The 14,975-nt window shown below is 38.8% G+C and overlaps 1 protein-coding gene across 3 annotated transcripts in view; it reads left to right on the top strand.

Annotated features, from left to right (window-relative positions):
- mtus2b (microtubule associated tumor suppressor candidate 2b) overlaps nucleotides 1-14,152 on the top strand; it is a 64,481-nt gene extending 50,329 nt beyond the window's left edge. For 2 of the 3 annotated variants that reach the window (XM_051863884.1, XM_051863885.1), the window contains exons 9-15: nucleotides 1,520-1,734; nucleotides 2,548-2,653; nucleotides 4,725-4,798; nucleotides 4,906-5,004; nucleotides 5,797-5,916; nucleotides 6,648-6,745; nucleotides 9,750-14,152. In XM_051863884.1, coding sequence (XP_051719844.1) covers nucleotides 1,520-1,734; nucleotides 2,548-2,653; nucleotides 4,725-4,798; nucleotides 4,906-5,004; nucleotides 5,797-5,916; nucleotides 6,648-6,745; nucleotides 9,750-9,957 — 920 coding nt within the window. In that variant the 3' untranslated portion in view covers nucleotides 9,958-14,152. The remainder of the gene's footprint in view (nucleotides 1-1,519; nucleotides 1,735-2,547; nucleotides 2,654-4,724; nucleotides 4,799-4,905; nucleotides 5,005-5,796; nucleotides 5,917-6,647; nucleotides 6,746-9,749) is intronic. The other variant, XR_007925254.1, reaches the window with a different exon arrangement.
- The last annotated feature ends 823 nt before the right edge of the window (nucleotides 14,153-14,975 follow it).

Here is a 14,975-nt window from a genome sequence, read left to right as displayed (position 1 = left end):
ACAGCACTCATTACTTAGTTGGGGCTCCTTTTGCCTGAATTACTGCAGCAATGCGGCGTGGCATGGAGTCGATCAGTCTGTGGCACTGCTCAGGTGTTATTAGAGCCCAGGTTGCTCTGATAGTGGCCTTCAGCTCTTCTGCATTGTTGGGTCTGGCATATCGCATCGTCCTCTTCACAATACCCCATAGATTTTCTATGGGGTTAAGGTCAGGTGAGTTTGCTGGCCAATTAAGAACAGGGATACCATGGTCCTTAAACCAGGTACTGGTAGCTTTGGCATTGTGTGCAGGTGCCAAGTCCTGTTGGAAAATGAAATCTGCATCTCCATAAAGTTGGTCAGCAGCAGGAAGCATGAAGTGCTCTAAAACTTCCTGGTATACGGCTGCGTTGACCTTGGACCTCAGAAAACACAGTGGACCAACACCAGCAGATGACATGGCACCCCAAACCATCACTGACTGTGGAAACTTTACACTGGACCTCAAGCAATGTGGATTGTGTGCCTCTCCTCTCTTCCTCCAGACTCTGGGACCTTGATTTCCAAAGGAAATGCAAAATTTACTTTCATCAGAGAACATAACTTTGGACCACTCAGCAGCAGACCAGTCCTTTTTGTCTTTAGCCCAGGTGAGACGCTTCTGACGCTGTCTGTTGTTCAAGAGTGGCTTGACACGACAGCTGAAACCCATGTCTTGCATACGTCTGTGCGTAGTGGTTCTTGAAGCACTGACTCCAGCTGCAGTCCACTCTTTGTGAATCTCCCCCACATTTTTGAATGGGTTTTGTTTCACAATCCTCTCCAGGGTGCGGTTATCCCTATTGCTTGTACACTTTTTTCTACCACATCTTTTCCTTCCCTTCGCCTCTCTATTAATGTGCTTGGACACAGAGCTCTGTGAACAGCCAGCCTCTTTTGCAATGACCTTTTGTGTCTTGCCCTCCTTGTGCAAGGTGTCAATGGTTGTCTTTTGGACAACTGTCAAGTCAGCAGTCTTCCCCATGATTGTGTAGCCTACAGAACTAGACTGAGAGACCATTTAAAGGCCTTTGCAGGTGTTTTGAGTTAATTAGCTGATTAGAGTGTGGCACCAGGTGTCTTCAAAGTTGAACCTTTTCACAATATTCTAATTTTCTGAGATACTGAATTTGGGATTTTCCTTAGTTGTCAGTTAAAATCATCAAAATTAAAAGAAATAAACATTTGAAATATATCAGTCTGTTTGTAATGAATGAATATAATATACAAGTTTCACTTTTTGAATGGAATTAGTGAAATAAATCAAATTTTTGATGATATTCTAATTATATGACCAGCACCTGTATATTGAATAGAAAATAAAATGTATATTATTACATTTCTTCACCCGAATATCTGAAAACTTAGCATATATAAATCTTTCACACACACTGGCAATTTTGACACCAAATGTTGGTTTGTAGCTATAGTCGATCAACATTTTCTGAAGGTTAAGCATGTCCTTTCACTGCCCATAACAAACAATTTTCTATCACTCTAGTGGTCAGTGTTCAGCGCTGGGAGCGTCTGCAGGGTGAGAAGGCCCAGCTGGAGCAGAGTTTTGAGCGGGAGCTGAAAGGACTCCAAGAGGAGCAACAGCAGAAGCTCAAGGCCCTAGAGGAGAGACTGGTAGAGGAGCACAACTCTGAGATACAGCGACTCCAGCAACAACAGAACAGCCACCTGGTGCAGCTACGTTCCCAGCACCAGGAACAGGTGAAATGAGGAAGTAACAGGGTGTAAAGACTGAGATTATCTTTGACACACCTTGAAGAGGCTTTTATTTTAGCATTATACACAAAGGAGTGCATGGTGTGAAGGCTCAGCTGGAGTTAAGAAAGCCTGGAAGGTAACCCAGTAGTCTGAAAAGTAACCCAAAGTATACTTCAGTTTTGAAGCAAACGCACAGCTTTTGAAAATATACTGCAACACAGAAGTTCACTCATTTCATCCTTCTCCAGTGTCTGTGCTATTGCTCTTCAAAAGTGATAAAAGTGACTGATAAAAATGTAATTGAAATCATTCAAATTAGTTTTGTGTATCTCTAAACCTCCTCACACAAATGCTCATCAATGCTATTGTAGTTGTTCCATCTCATCAGATTCTTTTTTCGACTGTGAAATATTGGTTGTTGCCATCTATGCAGTGTTGCCATCTTGTGGACAAACTAATTAGTGCAAAGGCACATGTGCGAGCTGAGCATACAGAGTACACGTGGTTTGAAAAATCTGACTGTGCGTCTACAGTATGTGCGTACTACTGTATGCTGGTGATGAAATCAGCGCCCCGTACCGTAGCGTACGTGTAAGCGAGATTCAGTAATTTCAATGGGAATGATGAATTTTGCCTTATAAACTTCAAAAGATATTTCCCTATGCGAATTCCGCGTCGGATTTAAGTTTGGTGAACTTTGACACAAATTCACAACGCCAGCCAAATATACATTATACAGAAATTGCTGCATTTGACTATTCAGAATCCAGTATTCCAGAGCACCTTTTAAAAGTTGTCAACCGTTTTTGTTGTTAGATCGAGGAGATGAGTGAAAACCATGAGACGGCCATGGTGGAGATGGAAGCGACTCATGGTGCCACACTGGCCACTTTACAGGAAGAACACACCAGAACCATCAAGAGTGAGTCCTGCTGACAGACACATCCATCACACTCCCAGGAATCAAAGCGAACGTGTCTAAGGCCCTGTTTCCGCCTGGTATTAAAGGGTTAGTTCACCCAAAAAAGAAAAATTTTCCATTAAGTACTCACCCTCATGTCGTTTCACACCCGTAAGACCTTCGTTCATCTTCGGAACACAAATGAAGATATTTTTCATAAAATCCGATGGCTCAAGACAATTAACACCTTCAATGTCCTGAAAGCTACTAAAGACATATTTAAAACAGTTCATGTGACAACAGTGGTTCAACCTTAATGTTATGTGCCAAAAAAACAAAATAATGACTTTATGACAATATCTAGTGATGGGCGATTTCAAAACACTGCTTCATGAAGCTTCGAAGCTTTACGAATTTTTTGTTTCGAATTAGGGATTCAGAGCGCCAAAGTCATGTGATTTCAGTAAACGAGGCTTCGTTACATGATAAGTGTTTCGAAATTTCAGTGGTTCACCACTGGGGGGTGTGACTTTGGCAGTTTGATACATGCTCCGAACCACTGATGCAAAACAAAAGATTCATAAAGCTTTGAAGCTTCATGAAGCAGTGTTTTGAAATCACCCATCACTAGATATTGTCATAAAGTCGTTATTTTGTTTTTTTGCCGCACAAAAAGTATTCTCGTTGCTTCATAACATTAAATTTGAACCACTGTAGTCACATGAACTGTTTTAAATATGTCTTTAGTAGCTTTCTGGGCATTGAAAGTGTTAATTGTCTTGCTGGCAATGCAGGCCTCACTGAGCCATCGGATTTTATAAAAAAAAAAAAACAACAACTTAATTTGTGTCCTGAAGATAAAGGTCTTACAGGTGTGGAACGACATGAGGGTGGGTAAGTAATGACAGAATTTTCATTTTTGGGTGAACTAACCCTTTAAGATTCGTTTTGGTTGATCGGATAACAGCGATGAGGGAGACCCCTTTCCACCTGGTATTAATTAAGATGCGTTTTGGTCAATCGGATCACAACGATGAGGGAGACATGTTTACACCTGGTATTTTAATCCATCTCTTTTGTCCATTTTCAACCGCTTCTGTCCTGATTTCTTTGAGAGGAGAGTCTATGGGCAGGTAAATGTATGGGTTTTTTCAGATCTGTCGATCTAATGGACAAAATAAGTTTGTGCAATTTACATATGAATGCGCCCGTGACGACAGACAAACTTACAGAGAGCAGCAGCTTTGACAGCTGAACGTGGTGAGTGTGTGTTAGAAATCAAGAATGTTGAGAGAACATTGTGCTTGGTACGTTTTTCGTCTTCAAACCAAACTTGGGTCTTCATCTGACAAAGTTTAAATCCCGTCTGGCTAGCGCACTTTCCATAATGTTTGCGCATTAAGTCAGGCATCTTTAGCAGATGTTCGAACACATTCAACCACATGTGTGTTTCCACTACGAAAGCAATCCAGTCGTATGCATTTTTGACTACCTCTGTAAGTGGTCGAAAGTAGACAAGCTTAAAACTTTTTACACCCCATTTACACCTGTAGTTAGCATCATCCACTTGCGATCCGATCGACCAAAATGCATCTTAAAGGGTTAGTTCACACAAAACTGAAAATTATGTCATTTACTATTCACCCTCATGTCGTTCTACGACCATAAGACCTTCGTTCATCATGTCTTTAATAGCTTTCTGGGCATAGAAAGTGTTATTATCTTGTTGGCAATGGAGGCCTCACTGAGCCATCGGATTTTATCAGAAATATCTTAATTTGTGTTCTGAAGATGAACAACGGTCTTATGGGTGTAGAACGACATGAGGGTGAGTAATAAATGACATAATTTTCATTTTTGGGTGAACTAACCCTTTAATACCAGGTGGAAACAGAGCCTAAAAACCCAGTGAGCTGCCTACTTAGACAGCATTATTTGGGCTAGAAAGTCTATAATAGCAAATAGGTTTGGCCCACTAAGAGAGCTCTGGTGACTTCTGCTTAACAACATCACTACAGACAGTTGAATCTAAACTGTGTGTTCTTCTTCATCATTGTGTTCTTACTAACTTGAACTGGTTGTTTCTTTTTAGACCTGAAGATGGCACATGAGCAGCAAAAGAAGTCAATGGAAGAGGAATTTGAGAAACTCAGACTCTCACTGCAGGTACTGTATGTCCTCACTCTGAATGCCAACATGTGTTGTATAGTGTTTTTTTCCCCTTTTCTTTATGATGGCACGTGTAAGAGTGTGTGTTTCTGTGCTGTGTTTAGGATCAGGTGGATACGTTGACATTTCAGAACCGCTCTCTGCGAGACCGGGCCAAGCGTTTTGAAGAAGCACTGCGCAGAAGCACAGATGAGCAGATAGTGGTACTGTTCTTGATGTTCTCTTTTGTTTTGTGTTTGGCCAGAGGTATTTAGAGAAAAGTTCATCCCCAGAAAATTCTGTCTTTATTTTATTTTATTTATTTATTTATTTATTTGTTTATTTGCAAATTTTGTCCTCTGTAAAGAAAGATATTTATACAGATCTGGAATGAGGGTGAATGATTGCACAATGTTTATTTTTGGGTCACCATCCTTTGTCTAGATTACACCTCGCCATACTCTGGACATTCTGGGATGCTTTTTAAACAGTATTGAAGGAGTTTGCATGCTGGACTTATTTTCTTTATTTCCTTCACTACACTATTAAAAATAAAGGTTCCTAAAAGGAGGTTTTTGCAACGTTTTTATAAGTGGCTTTTGCACCAGAGGAATGTTTTCTATTCAACTATTGGCGGAAGTACCCGTGTTCACACTGCAGGAACTGGGAACAATTTTAGTTATAGGAGCACCTTTTGGGGGAACTAAATGAGCTCCTACTTCAAAGTAGGGTCTAACCCAGCACAATAGGAACTACCAGTGACGTAAGTGTACATTGATTGGCCAAACCCATGCAAAACACCGACATCCGTCATTTTTAAAAAGCTGTGTAAACACACAGTTTACATATACTAATGCTGCCTTTACGTGCTATCGGTACTATCGTAAATATGAGTTTCCTAGTTAAAAATTGGTCATGAATGGCATCTCAAGTAGCATTTACCACTGGGAAGCTTGTTAGTTATGTGATACAGATATATAGTAGTTTGAATCTGTGTTTTGTGTTTGTGTGTACAGGATGCTCTTGCTCCATATCAGCATATTGAGGAGGACCTGAAGAGTCTAAAAGAGGTTCTGGAGATGAAGAATCAGCAGATTCATCAACAGGAGCTCAAAATTTCAGAACTGGAAAAAATGGTGAATTGCAATGGAGAAAGAGATAGCTTGGAGATAGCTTTAATTATTAAAGACTCCTTGAAATTGGATTTTTTGTGACTTTTATTCCCTGTACTCATAAACAAAAGTTTAGTTTAGCAGATATGTGTAAAATTGCCTTTTTTTTTTATATAGGAAAATAGGCCAAAAATATTGATGACTCATGTTGCACTACACAGATCAACTCTATAGAATAAGAATGTCCCTCCCCTGCCAATCAGAAAGTAGCCAATCATAGTTTTTTTTTTTTTTTTTTATATATAAATAAGACCACCTGTTCCATATGTCCCACCCACACTTTTATTTCAAAATGGAATCGATCAACATAGGACAGATTTCATGGGGTCTTTAAAGTTGTTCTAAAGTTTCGCTAGCCAATACGATATTCTTCTTATATTTTTTAAACTTATACTGAAACAATCAGTGTGAATGTGTTATCAAGCAAAAACATCTATATGCAGATCTATATGCAGATGTGTCTGTCTCCCCAAAAAGTGTCCAATAACAATATAGTATTAACAGGATACATTGTTGACCCCCCCGTGAGGAAACCCCCCTGTAGAATTAAACACTTTTTATGTCCTTTGGTATGACTGGAGTTTCCATCTCATTTGAATTTATATAATGAGGAATAAAGCACTAAGTTCTCCTTTGAAAGTAGAAATGTCACAGTGATTTCAGTGATTTAGTGTGATTGTCATGTTTTTGCACAGGCTCAAAAGAATGTTTTGTTGGAGGAGCGTATTCAGGTGTTACAGCAGCAAAATGAAGACCTTAAAGACAGGATTGACCGCAACCTTGCAATGTCCAGGTCTTTATAAAACATTTCTAGTTTATACAACTTAAGATATTGAGTAGGAAATAAATGAAATACAAAGTTCTGTCATGAAACTCTAGATGGTGCAGGCTGATAGGTCTTTAACTCAATCTGCTTGCAATTACATCATTCTCTATTGGGCACAGCTGATTGGTTCCTGCTGTATCAGAAGCCAATGAGCTCGCTGCTCAACCTTCAGATACTTGGTCAGCATTTTCTGTAGCAGTTGCAGTGCGCTTTCAGAAACCCTTCAGCTTCCCAGCTCCACCTGTACAGATCTGCTAAGGGTAATTAATGTACACTTATTTGCTCACAGCAGTGTGTCGTGTATGTATTGGCAGCAGCAAGTCCCATACTTGCTTTACAGCAGCAGCAGCATAGCAGATCTGTTCGGCTAAGACTAAACATATCAACATTTTCATATCCATTACCATGCCAAACACTCCGAGAGTTGTCATGACAGAAACTCTAATTTCAAAAGTGCAATGAAATTGTGATTTCCTTACTATGACTACTTTAAGCCACGTTCACACTGCAATTAAATTTGGTTGTCAATTCACCTTTTAGTGTTTAATCCTGTTCTGTACACACAAAGTTTAGTAATTTACAGGAGTGACAACCACATTTTACATTTAAGTGTATAGAACCAAAGGTTGCACGTATTTTACAGTACGTGTACTTATAGTTTACTTAACTAAGAAAGTACTGGGTAATATAAGGTTACTACATAGGTTAAGGTTAGGTTTAGGGGTAGGTTCAGGGTTAGTAACTTAATTATTACCCAGTTATTGCAATTACTATAACAAGTACATAGAATGTACATGGGGAACAGGACTGTAAAATAAAGTGCTATCGAACCAAACTAAACAGTTAGTTGTTAATGACGTATTTAAACGTGTATCAGAGATGTTTCTGTCTTCTGTAGGTGTACGGTGCAAGAAAACCACGGGGAAAGATTTACGAGTCTTGAATTGCCAGATCTTGTTAAAAAAACAGTGAACAAGCCCATAGTAAACCAAAGTTCAAATGATTCATATTGAAAATAAGACCCAAAATATTGCGACCTGCACCTTCTCAACTTTAATATCTCCATAAACTTGATCGCATTATGAGCAAACAAAAGAGTGCGGTCTACGAAGCTGCCTTCCAAGCATAAACAAAACAATATAGCTGCAAGCAGCGATTGCAGGCCCAAGCCCGGTGGCACCGCCAACCCGGTGGATTCAGGGCAACTCTGCACAGCGAGCAATAGGCATTTAAAACGGGTAAACATAAAAGGACTATGTCAAAGTTATTTGAACACACCACATTTACTGCAGCAGCTCGTGCCCATATGATCACAAACCACAACAGCCACATCCATGAGATCATTTAAATTTAGATGAATTTCATGTCATAGAATGTCATAGGTCAATTCCAAATAAGTGCAGAATATCATCCTAATCTGCCATGTCTGTGTTTTTCTCAGACAACCTCTATAAAAATTACAGAGCAAATTATATACTGTTATTTGCCCAAACTCCACAGTGCTCTGAGAAATCTAATCCAGTCTAATGCAAATGTCTGTGATTGCTGATGTTGTATTATCGTAACACTTCTCTTCATGTGTTTTTTTTGACCTCCCTGAACTATCGTTTGTGCACCAGTCTTATGCTCCAAAAGCATGCTTTCATTTAATTTCCATATGTGTGGTATACGATGAAAAAAATAAAATAAAATAAAATTAATAAATAGAGCCAAATCACAGAACCTGCAAAGACGATTTTAATATCAGTCTCAGGTAATAGTAAGGTACATGTCTAGGTAATAGGTAATAGTAAGGTACATGTCATAAGGTAATTTTTCTGCTCACTTATGTAAGTTTATTTTAAACAGCCACTTTTATAAAATCAAGTGAAAATTACCTGAGAGAGAGGGTGAAAAAATCCACATTCAAACCAAAATATCGGACTTCCTGTTGGTCAGAGCTAATGACTGTAAATTAGAAAGTTGTCCGGCTTAATGAGAACAATATGTGTTTGGTGACTGTAGGTTAAACTAACCCCCCACTTTTTTCAAAAGGTATAGAGGCCCTCCTTCCTGCCTGTTTCTGAGGCTTTGCCCATGCCTACTGGATGACAATCCTGACATATGAGTCGAGTTTCATGCAATTTGAAGCATGCTAAGTGTTTCAAACCCATCCAAAACAAATATTGAAGTTTGATCTGTTGCTATGGCAACAGTGTTTGAAAAATATTAAAAATATTTTTACAGGTCTACATTTGTTATGTCTTGACATTATTCTAATGAAGTTTGAAGCAAATTGGGTAAAAATTAGAGGGTGATCTTAAAGCATTTTGAAAGTAACACACTTCCTGCTGCCAGTTGGTGGCGCTATAACTTTGACTCACAATAGTCACATTCATGTGATCAGCCTCCTACAACGAACACACAGCTGAAGTTTCATAAAAATCAATCAATGTATGCAGAGGTTATAACACATTTCCTGTTTCCCTTTTCTCGCCATAAATTTGTTGCCTCGCCACGGCCAAACCGTTTGAGATATCAAAAATCTGCTGGCAGTTTACATCCTCAATGTCTTGACTTCATTCTGACCGAGTTTGGTGGTGATCGGATTAATCACCTAGGAGGAGTATATCAAATTCCAGAGCATGCGTTTTTCAAACAACCCATAATAACGGACTTCCTGTTGAGCTGGCGTATAACTTAGAGCATGAAAGTTACCGATGAGGTCTATACGTGTACCGAGTTTCATACTAATGAGTGCAAGCGTGTTTGATATACAGACCAAGGATACGAAATGCACGAGCCCCAGAACGTTGGTTACCACGTTGTCAATCATCACAATTTTGATTTGTGTTCCGTACAAAAACAGAATGATAATTTAGGGGATTCACTCCTGTATTTAAATGTGGTTGTCACTCCTAAAACTTTACATTGTGTATGTGGCCTAAAGCTACAGAAGAATTCTCATTAGTTGTTTCCTCTGTTCTACCAGGCAACTGTCAGAGGAAAATGCCAATCTGCAGGTGTACGTTGAGAAAGAGAGCAACGAGAAGAAGCGACTGAGTCGCACCAACGAAGAGCTTCTGTGGCGTCTTCAAACGGGCGAGTTGAGCCCTCGAATGTCTCCCACCCAGTCGCCCCTTCATCGACCGGCCTCTAGTCCCGCTTCACCCTCCCGACAACAGCCCTTCCCTAGATGAGTGTCCAATTATCTGCCTTTCACACTCTGTTTTGTTCTTTTTTTGTATCTTTAACTTATATTTCTCATCATGTGGATTCTGATTGGATGGAACGGAAGATGCTCCCACGCCTCTTACACCAGTGCGTTTTCTGTTTCATCACATCTCAACTTACTGTTCAGTGTTACTGTATTCTTTGTAAGTTGCTCTTACTGAATATTGATAGGCTTTGATACAGTGATCAGTGATGAGTTTGAGTTGGAGCATAGTTGAAGGCATGTATATGGGGAGTTCACCCAAAAATTAAACATTTTGTCATTATTTACTCATTCCAAACCTGCATGACTGACTTTCTTATGTGAAACATAAATGGAGAATTTTTAAAAAAAATTGCCATTGTTGCTTTTTTTCACACAATTAATGGGGACTTAAGTTTTCAAGCTTTAAAACAATGCATGAAAGTCAAATTAAAGTTTACTCATAATCTTCACAAAATCAGTCCTATTCGTGAAAGAATCGATCAGTGGTGCATTTCCCAAAAGAATTGTTAGCCAACTATGGACGCAAGTTCTGTCCAAGTTAGTTCAACGTTTCTGTTTCCTGAAAACATAGTCCCAACGAACATTTACAAACAGCATCGCAAAGTTGCGTGGCCGGTACTACAGCTCTCGACCTGTGGTTAGCAGCATAGTTTCTTGTTAATATGACGTGGACTTAAGCAGATCTGCTCTTGAGCAAAATAAGCAAGCAACATGCAATACATTCTATATCTTTCATTCCACATATATTCCAATTTCATTCTACGTATTTTAGTTCATCAAGAGAATGAAAGCTGTGTTTTTAAAGAATGCACATGTGCCCCAGGAAGTGAGGTAAGAGGGAACCCGCAATTGAATCAAACATCTGGAAATAAAGCAAAACAATGAAGAACAAAAGTAGACCTCAGATGCTATGTTCATTATTTACAGCAATGATCTGACAATAATTACATCTTGAAGAGAATTATTAGTAGTTATTACTCCACCACCTGGACATCATAAACAACTGCTCTTTATTGTTGAACCAATGTGGTTTTAATGACAGATGTGAGAAAAAGTTACTACAATTTTGGGAAACAGTCATGACAAGGCTAGTTGATTCCTCCAAAGATGCATCATACTATGGTAGTTACGCAGCGAGTTATGTTGTTGTATGGGAAATGCACAACAGATCATTTATTAGCAACTGGATCAACCAATTAATTAACAACCAATTCATTCAAACTCAAAAGAACAATTCATTCACCAATTGGACATTGCTATTTTTCTCCCAAAGACCAAGGAAAGATGTCAAGAATTATGACCAGTAAGATTTTGGCCGGTTCTCACAGCCGTATGACTTTAGTAGTCTTGAAATGTAGTGCACAAATTGTATAGATCACTTTTAATACACCTTTATGGTGTTTTTTGTTCTTTTTGAAGCTTGAAAGCATCAGTCCCCATTCAATGTAATTGCATGGAAAAGAGCAACCAGCACATTCTTCAAAATTTCTCTTTTTGTGTTCCATGAAAACAGTTTGTAATACGCATTTGTTAAAGTTGTTAAATGAACAAATGTAACAGAGGCAAGCTAGTAAGAGCTGTGCAAGTAAACCTCACTCCCCTGGCCTCAAGAGGTGTGCTGGCGACTGACGCTGGAGACTGGTCTTTAGGGTCCTTGTTAGCGTGCCTACCCCCCATGCCGGAGATGCCAGTTCAAGTCTCGCTCAGAACGTGTCGAGTAGGACTGATTACCTTTGGTGCCGTGACTCGGATGGGAGTGAGGTTTAGGGGGTGTAATGGTGGCAAGCTATTAAGAGCTGTGCGAGTAAACCTCACTCCCCTGGCCTCAAGAGGTGCAATAGCGACTGACGCTAGAGGCTGTGGTCTTTAACGTTTTTGTTAGTGCACCCACCTCCAATGCCGGAGATGCAGATTCGAATAAAGGGTAAAGGGTTCGGGGTTCGGGTAAAGTAGGACTGATTACACAAACATGATCCTACATTATAGAGAACAGAAAAGGAACATTATGCTCCTTTTCTTTGCTTTAAGACTTTATCGTGTCCATCACAATGTTGTGCATTATGATGTTTCACAGGCCATTTTGAAATGTGCATTTTTTTGTACCTTCTATTCTGATGGATTTGGCCTTTGGGCTTGTGCTGAGGTTTTCTGTTTGAACAGGACATCATCGTGTTTGTTCTCCAACCTTTGCCTATGGTCTCAAGCTTTTCCAAAGATTGATCAGGACAACATATATACCAGTTTTACTAGAAATATTTGCCTTTTTCAAAGGAAAGCCACCCACCAGCAACCTTCTGTGCAAGCTGAGGCATTACTGTACTCAACACACTCAACAGGAAAACACAGGCTTTACAGGCAAGTTTAGGATGGACATATCATTCAACTGAGGTAAATACTTTGTCAAAACAGGATGCCAACTAATAGTTATGTAGTCTAGGAGGTTAAATGTTGATGCAAACGTGATTTTTAAAATGTACTTAAACTTTTTAAGGTGGTTCATCCACATGTTGTAACCACTATACAAGGATGCTAATATTAGCATGAACTGACAATGCAGTAGTGTAAACGACTTACAGTACAAAACGTCAACCTGCCATCTTTACCTTCGTCTTCTCAGTCATGTTTGTGAGGGAAAACGATCATCATCCCTTCATCTCAACTATCCTTGTTTACAGAAATTTCCAGAATGCATTACACCATAAGAACTGCCTGTAAACTTGACGCCAGAGGTCTCAGTCATGGCTGTTTATGTTCCTCTTCTCTGTACAGAATGTATCATAAGTCTTCCGGTTGCTCTAACCCAGATAACATGCTTAACCGCATACATGTGGACACTACTGAGGGTATTTGCCCTACTTTGAAGAGACCTGGCTGCATAATATTAAACTGAAGGTTTGCGAAAGTACTACAGAGCATAGCGTTAGCATTTTAAGTTTGCAACGCGCTATCATGAGTACCTCACTTCTTGAAATGAAAACGCAGGCCTCTACAGAGATTTCTTGTGTATTGTAATACATTCAGGGTCTACAGTGTCAAAGGCATGGTCTCAATACAGGAAGTTCTCTAGTCATGAATAAGAACCAGAAAGTATTCAAACTGCACCTGTGTTTATCTTCCCTGAATGTCCTACAACAACTTGTATATTAGGTGGATCATTTGTATTTATATATGCACTTACATTCTTGCTGACGTTGAGGTAAAAGTCTGGATTCAATCTATGTGAACAGTAGATAGGAAGTCATATTGTTCATGAATGTTCCATTACTTAATGTCTTTAGGGGAAAATATTTTATTTTATTTTATGTCCAAGTGTACTTAGTAGTGCAGCTATTAGTGATTACATTTTTGTGAGTTGCTCAAATGACCATGATTGATTTTCATAAGAACATAAAATCATTATTAGTTTGCGTTATTTAGCCTTATTTGTGCAAACAGAGAGTAAAAATCGTTGTTGCCATTACAAACCATGATGGCTGATACCATTGTACTGGTGAATTTTATTTCCTGCTCATTCTCAGAGTATCATTACCTCCTGTCTCAGTCAGAGATCTAGCTCAGGTTAGGAAGGTGCGTTACAAATGTCATTTCACAGTACATAATGTAAACTAAATGATACATTTGAAGGTTGGTGTCAATGTAATATCAGACTTGTAAATGTATTTCACTCATAAAGCAATTAATTCGAAAGCTCTGAATGAAATATTGAAATGTCAAACCAACTACCTGAATGCAGAGGAACATTCTACTCTGTTGAGGTTCCTTGGGTGTCTGCTTGGATTATATTTATCTTTAGGGTTAGCGAATGCTAAGCGAATCTTCAATCAACCAGGTTGTGAAATGCACTGATTTTTTTTTCTTTTTTTTTTTCTGTGTGTCCCATGGACATGATTATGGAATTTCTGAATGTTTCTTCGTATTCTTAAAGGAATAGGTCAGCTGAAAATGAACATTTACTCACTTTCATTTAGTTACAAAATTGTATGTTACTTTTGTCTACAAAATGTGAGTTTTGAAGAATCTTACCCTTGTGAAAAAGAAGTGCACTTAATTGTATTGAATGTGCACTTGTAGTGTAGTGTACTTTAAATGTTAAAAGTATATTTAAAAAATTGGTACTTGCAGAGAATATAAATAAGCCACTTAAGTGTACTTAAATAAAAAGCCACTTACGTGTACACTTCAATGACTATATTTCTTAGCACACTCAAGTGCACTTTTAAACATTTTACTTTAAAGTTAAGTGCTGCGATTAATCGTGTTTAATCGTGTCTAACAAGTTTGTAAATGTGTGTGTGTAATATATATATATATATATATATATATATACAGTTGTGGTCAGAATTATTGGCACCCTTGGCAAATATAATCAAAGATGACTGTAAAAATAAATCTGCATTGTTTATCCTTTTGATCTTTAATTCATAAAACTAGCCAAAATATAACCTTTCATTGAAGGAAAAGAATTGAAAGTGGGGGGAAAATCACATTATGAAATGTTTTTCTCCAAAACATGTTGGCCACAATTATTGGCACCCTTTTATTCAATACTTTTTGCAACCTCCTTTTGCCAAGATAACAGCTCTGAGTCTTCACCTATAATGCCTGATGAGTTTGGAGAACACCTGACAAGAGATCAGAGACCATTCTTTCATGCAGAATCTCTCCAGATCCTTCAGATTCCCAGCTCCATGTTGGTGCTTCTTCTCTTCATTTCACTCATTTTCTTTAGGGTTCAGGTCAGGGGACTGGGATGGCGATGACAGAAGCTTCATTTTGTGCTCAGTGACACATTTTTGTGTTGGTTTTGGTGTTTGTTTTGGATCATTGTCCTGATGGAAGATCCAACCATGGCCCGTTATTGGTTTTCTAGCAGAAGCGGTCAGGTTTTGATTTTTTTATCTGTTGGTATTTGATAGAATCCATGATACCATGTATCTGAACAAGATGTCCAGGACCTCCAGCAGAAAAATAGGCCCACAACATTAAAGATCCAGCACT

The sequence above is a fragment of the Ctenopharyngodon idella genome, chromosome 15 (assembly GCF_019924925.1).
Source record: "Ctenopharyngodon idella isolate HZGC_01 chromosome 15, HZGC01, whole genome shotgun sequence".
Classification (NCBI taxonomy): domain Eukaryota; kingdom Metazoa; phylum Chordata; class Actinopteri; order Cypriniformes; family Xenocyprididae; genus Ctenopharyngodon; species Ctenopharyngodon idella.
The sequence above is the reverse complement of the archived record's forward strand: the minus strand, read 5'-3'. Positions and strand labels throughout refer to the sequence as shown.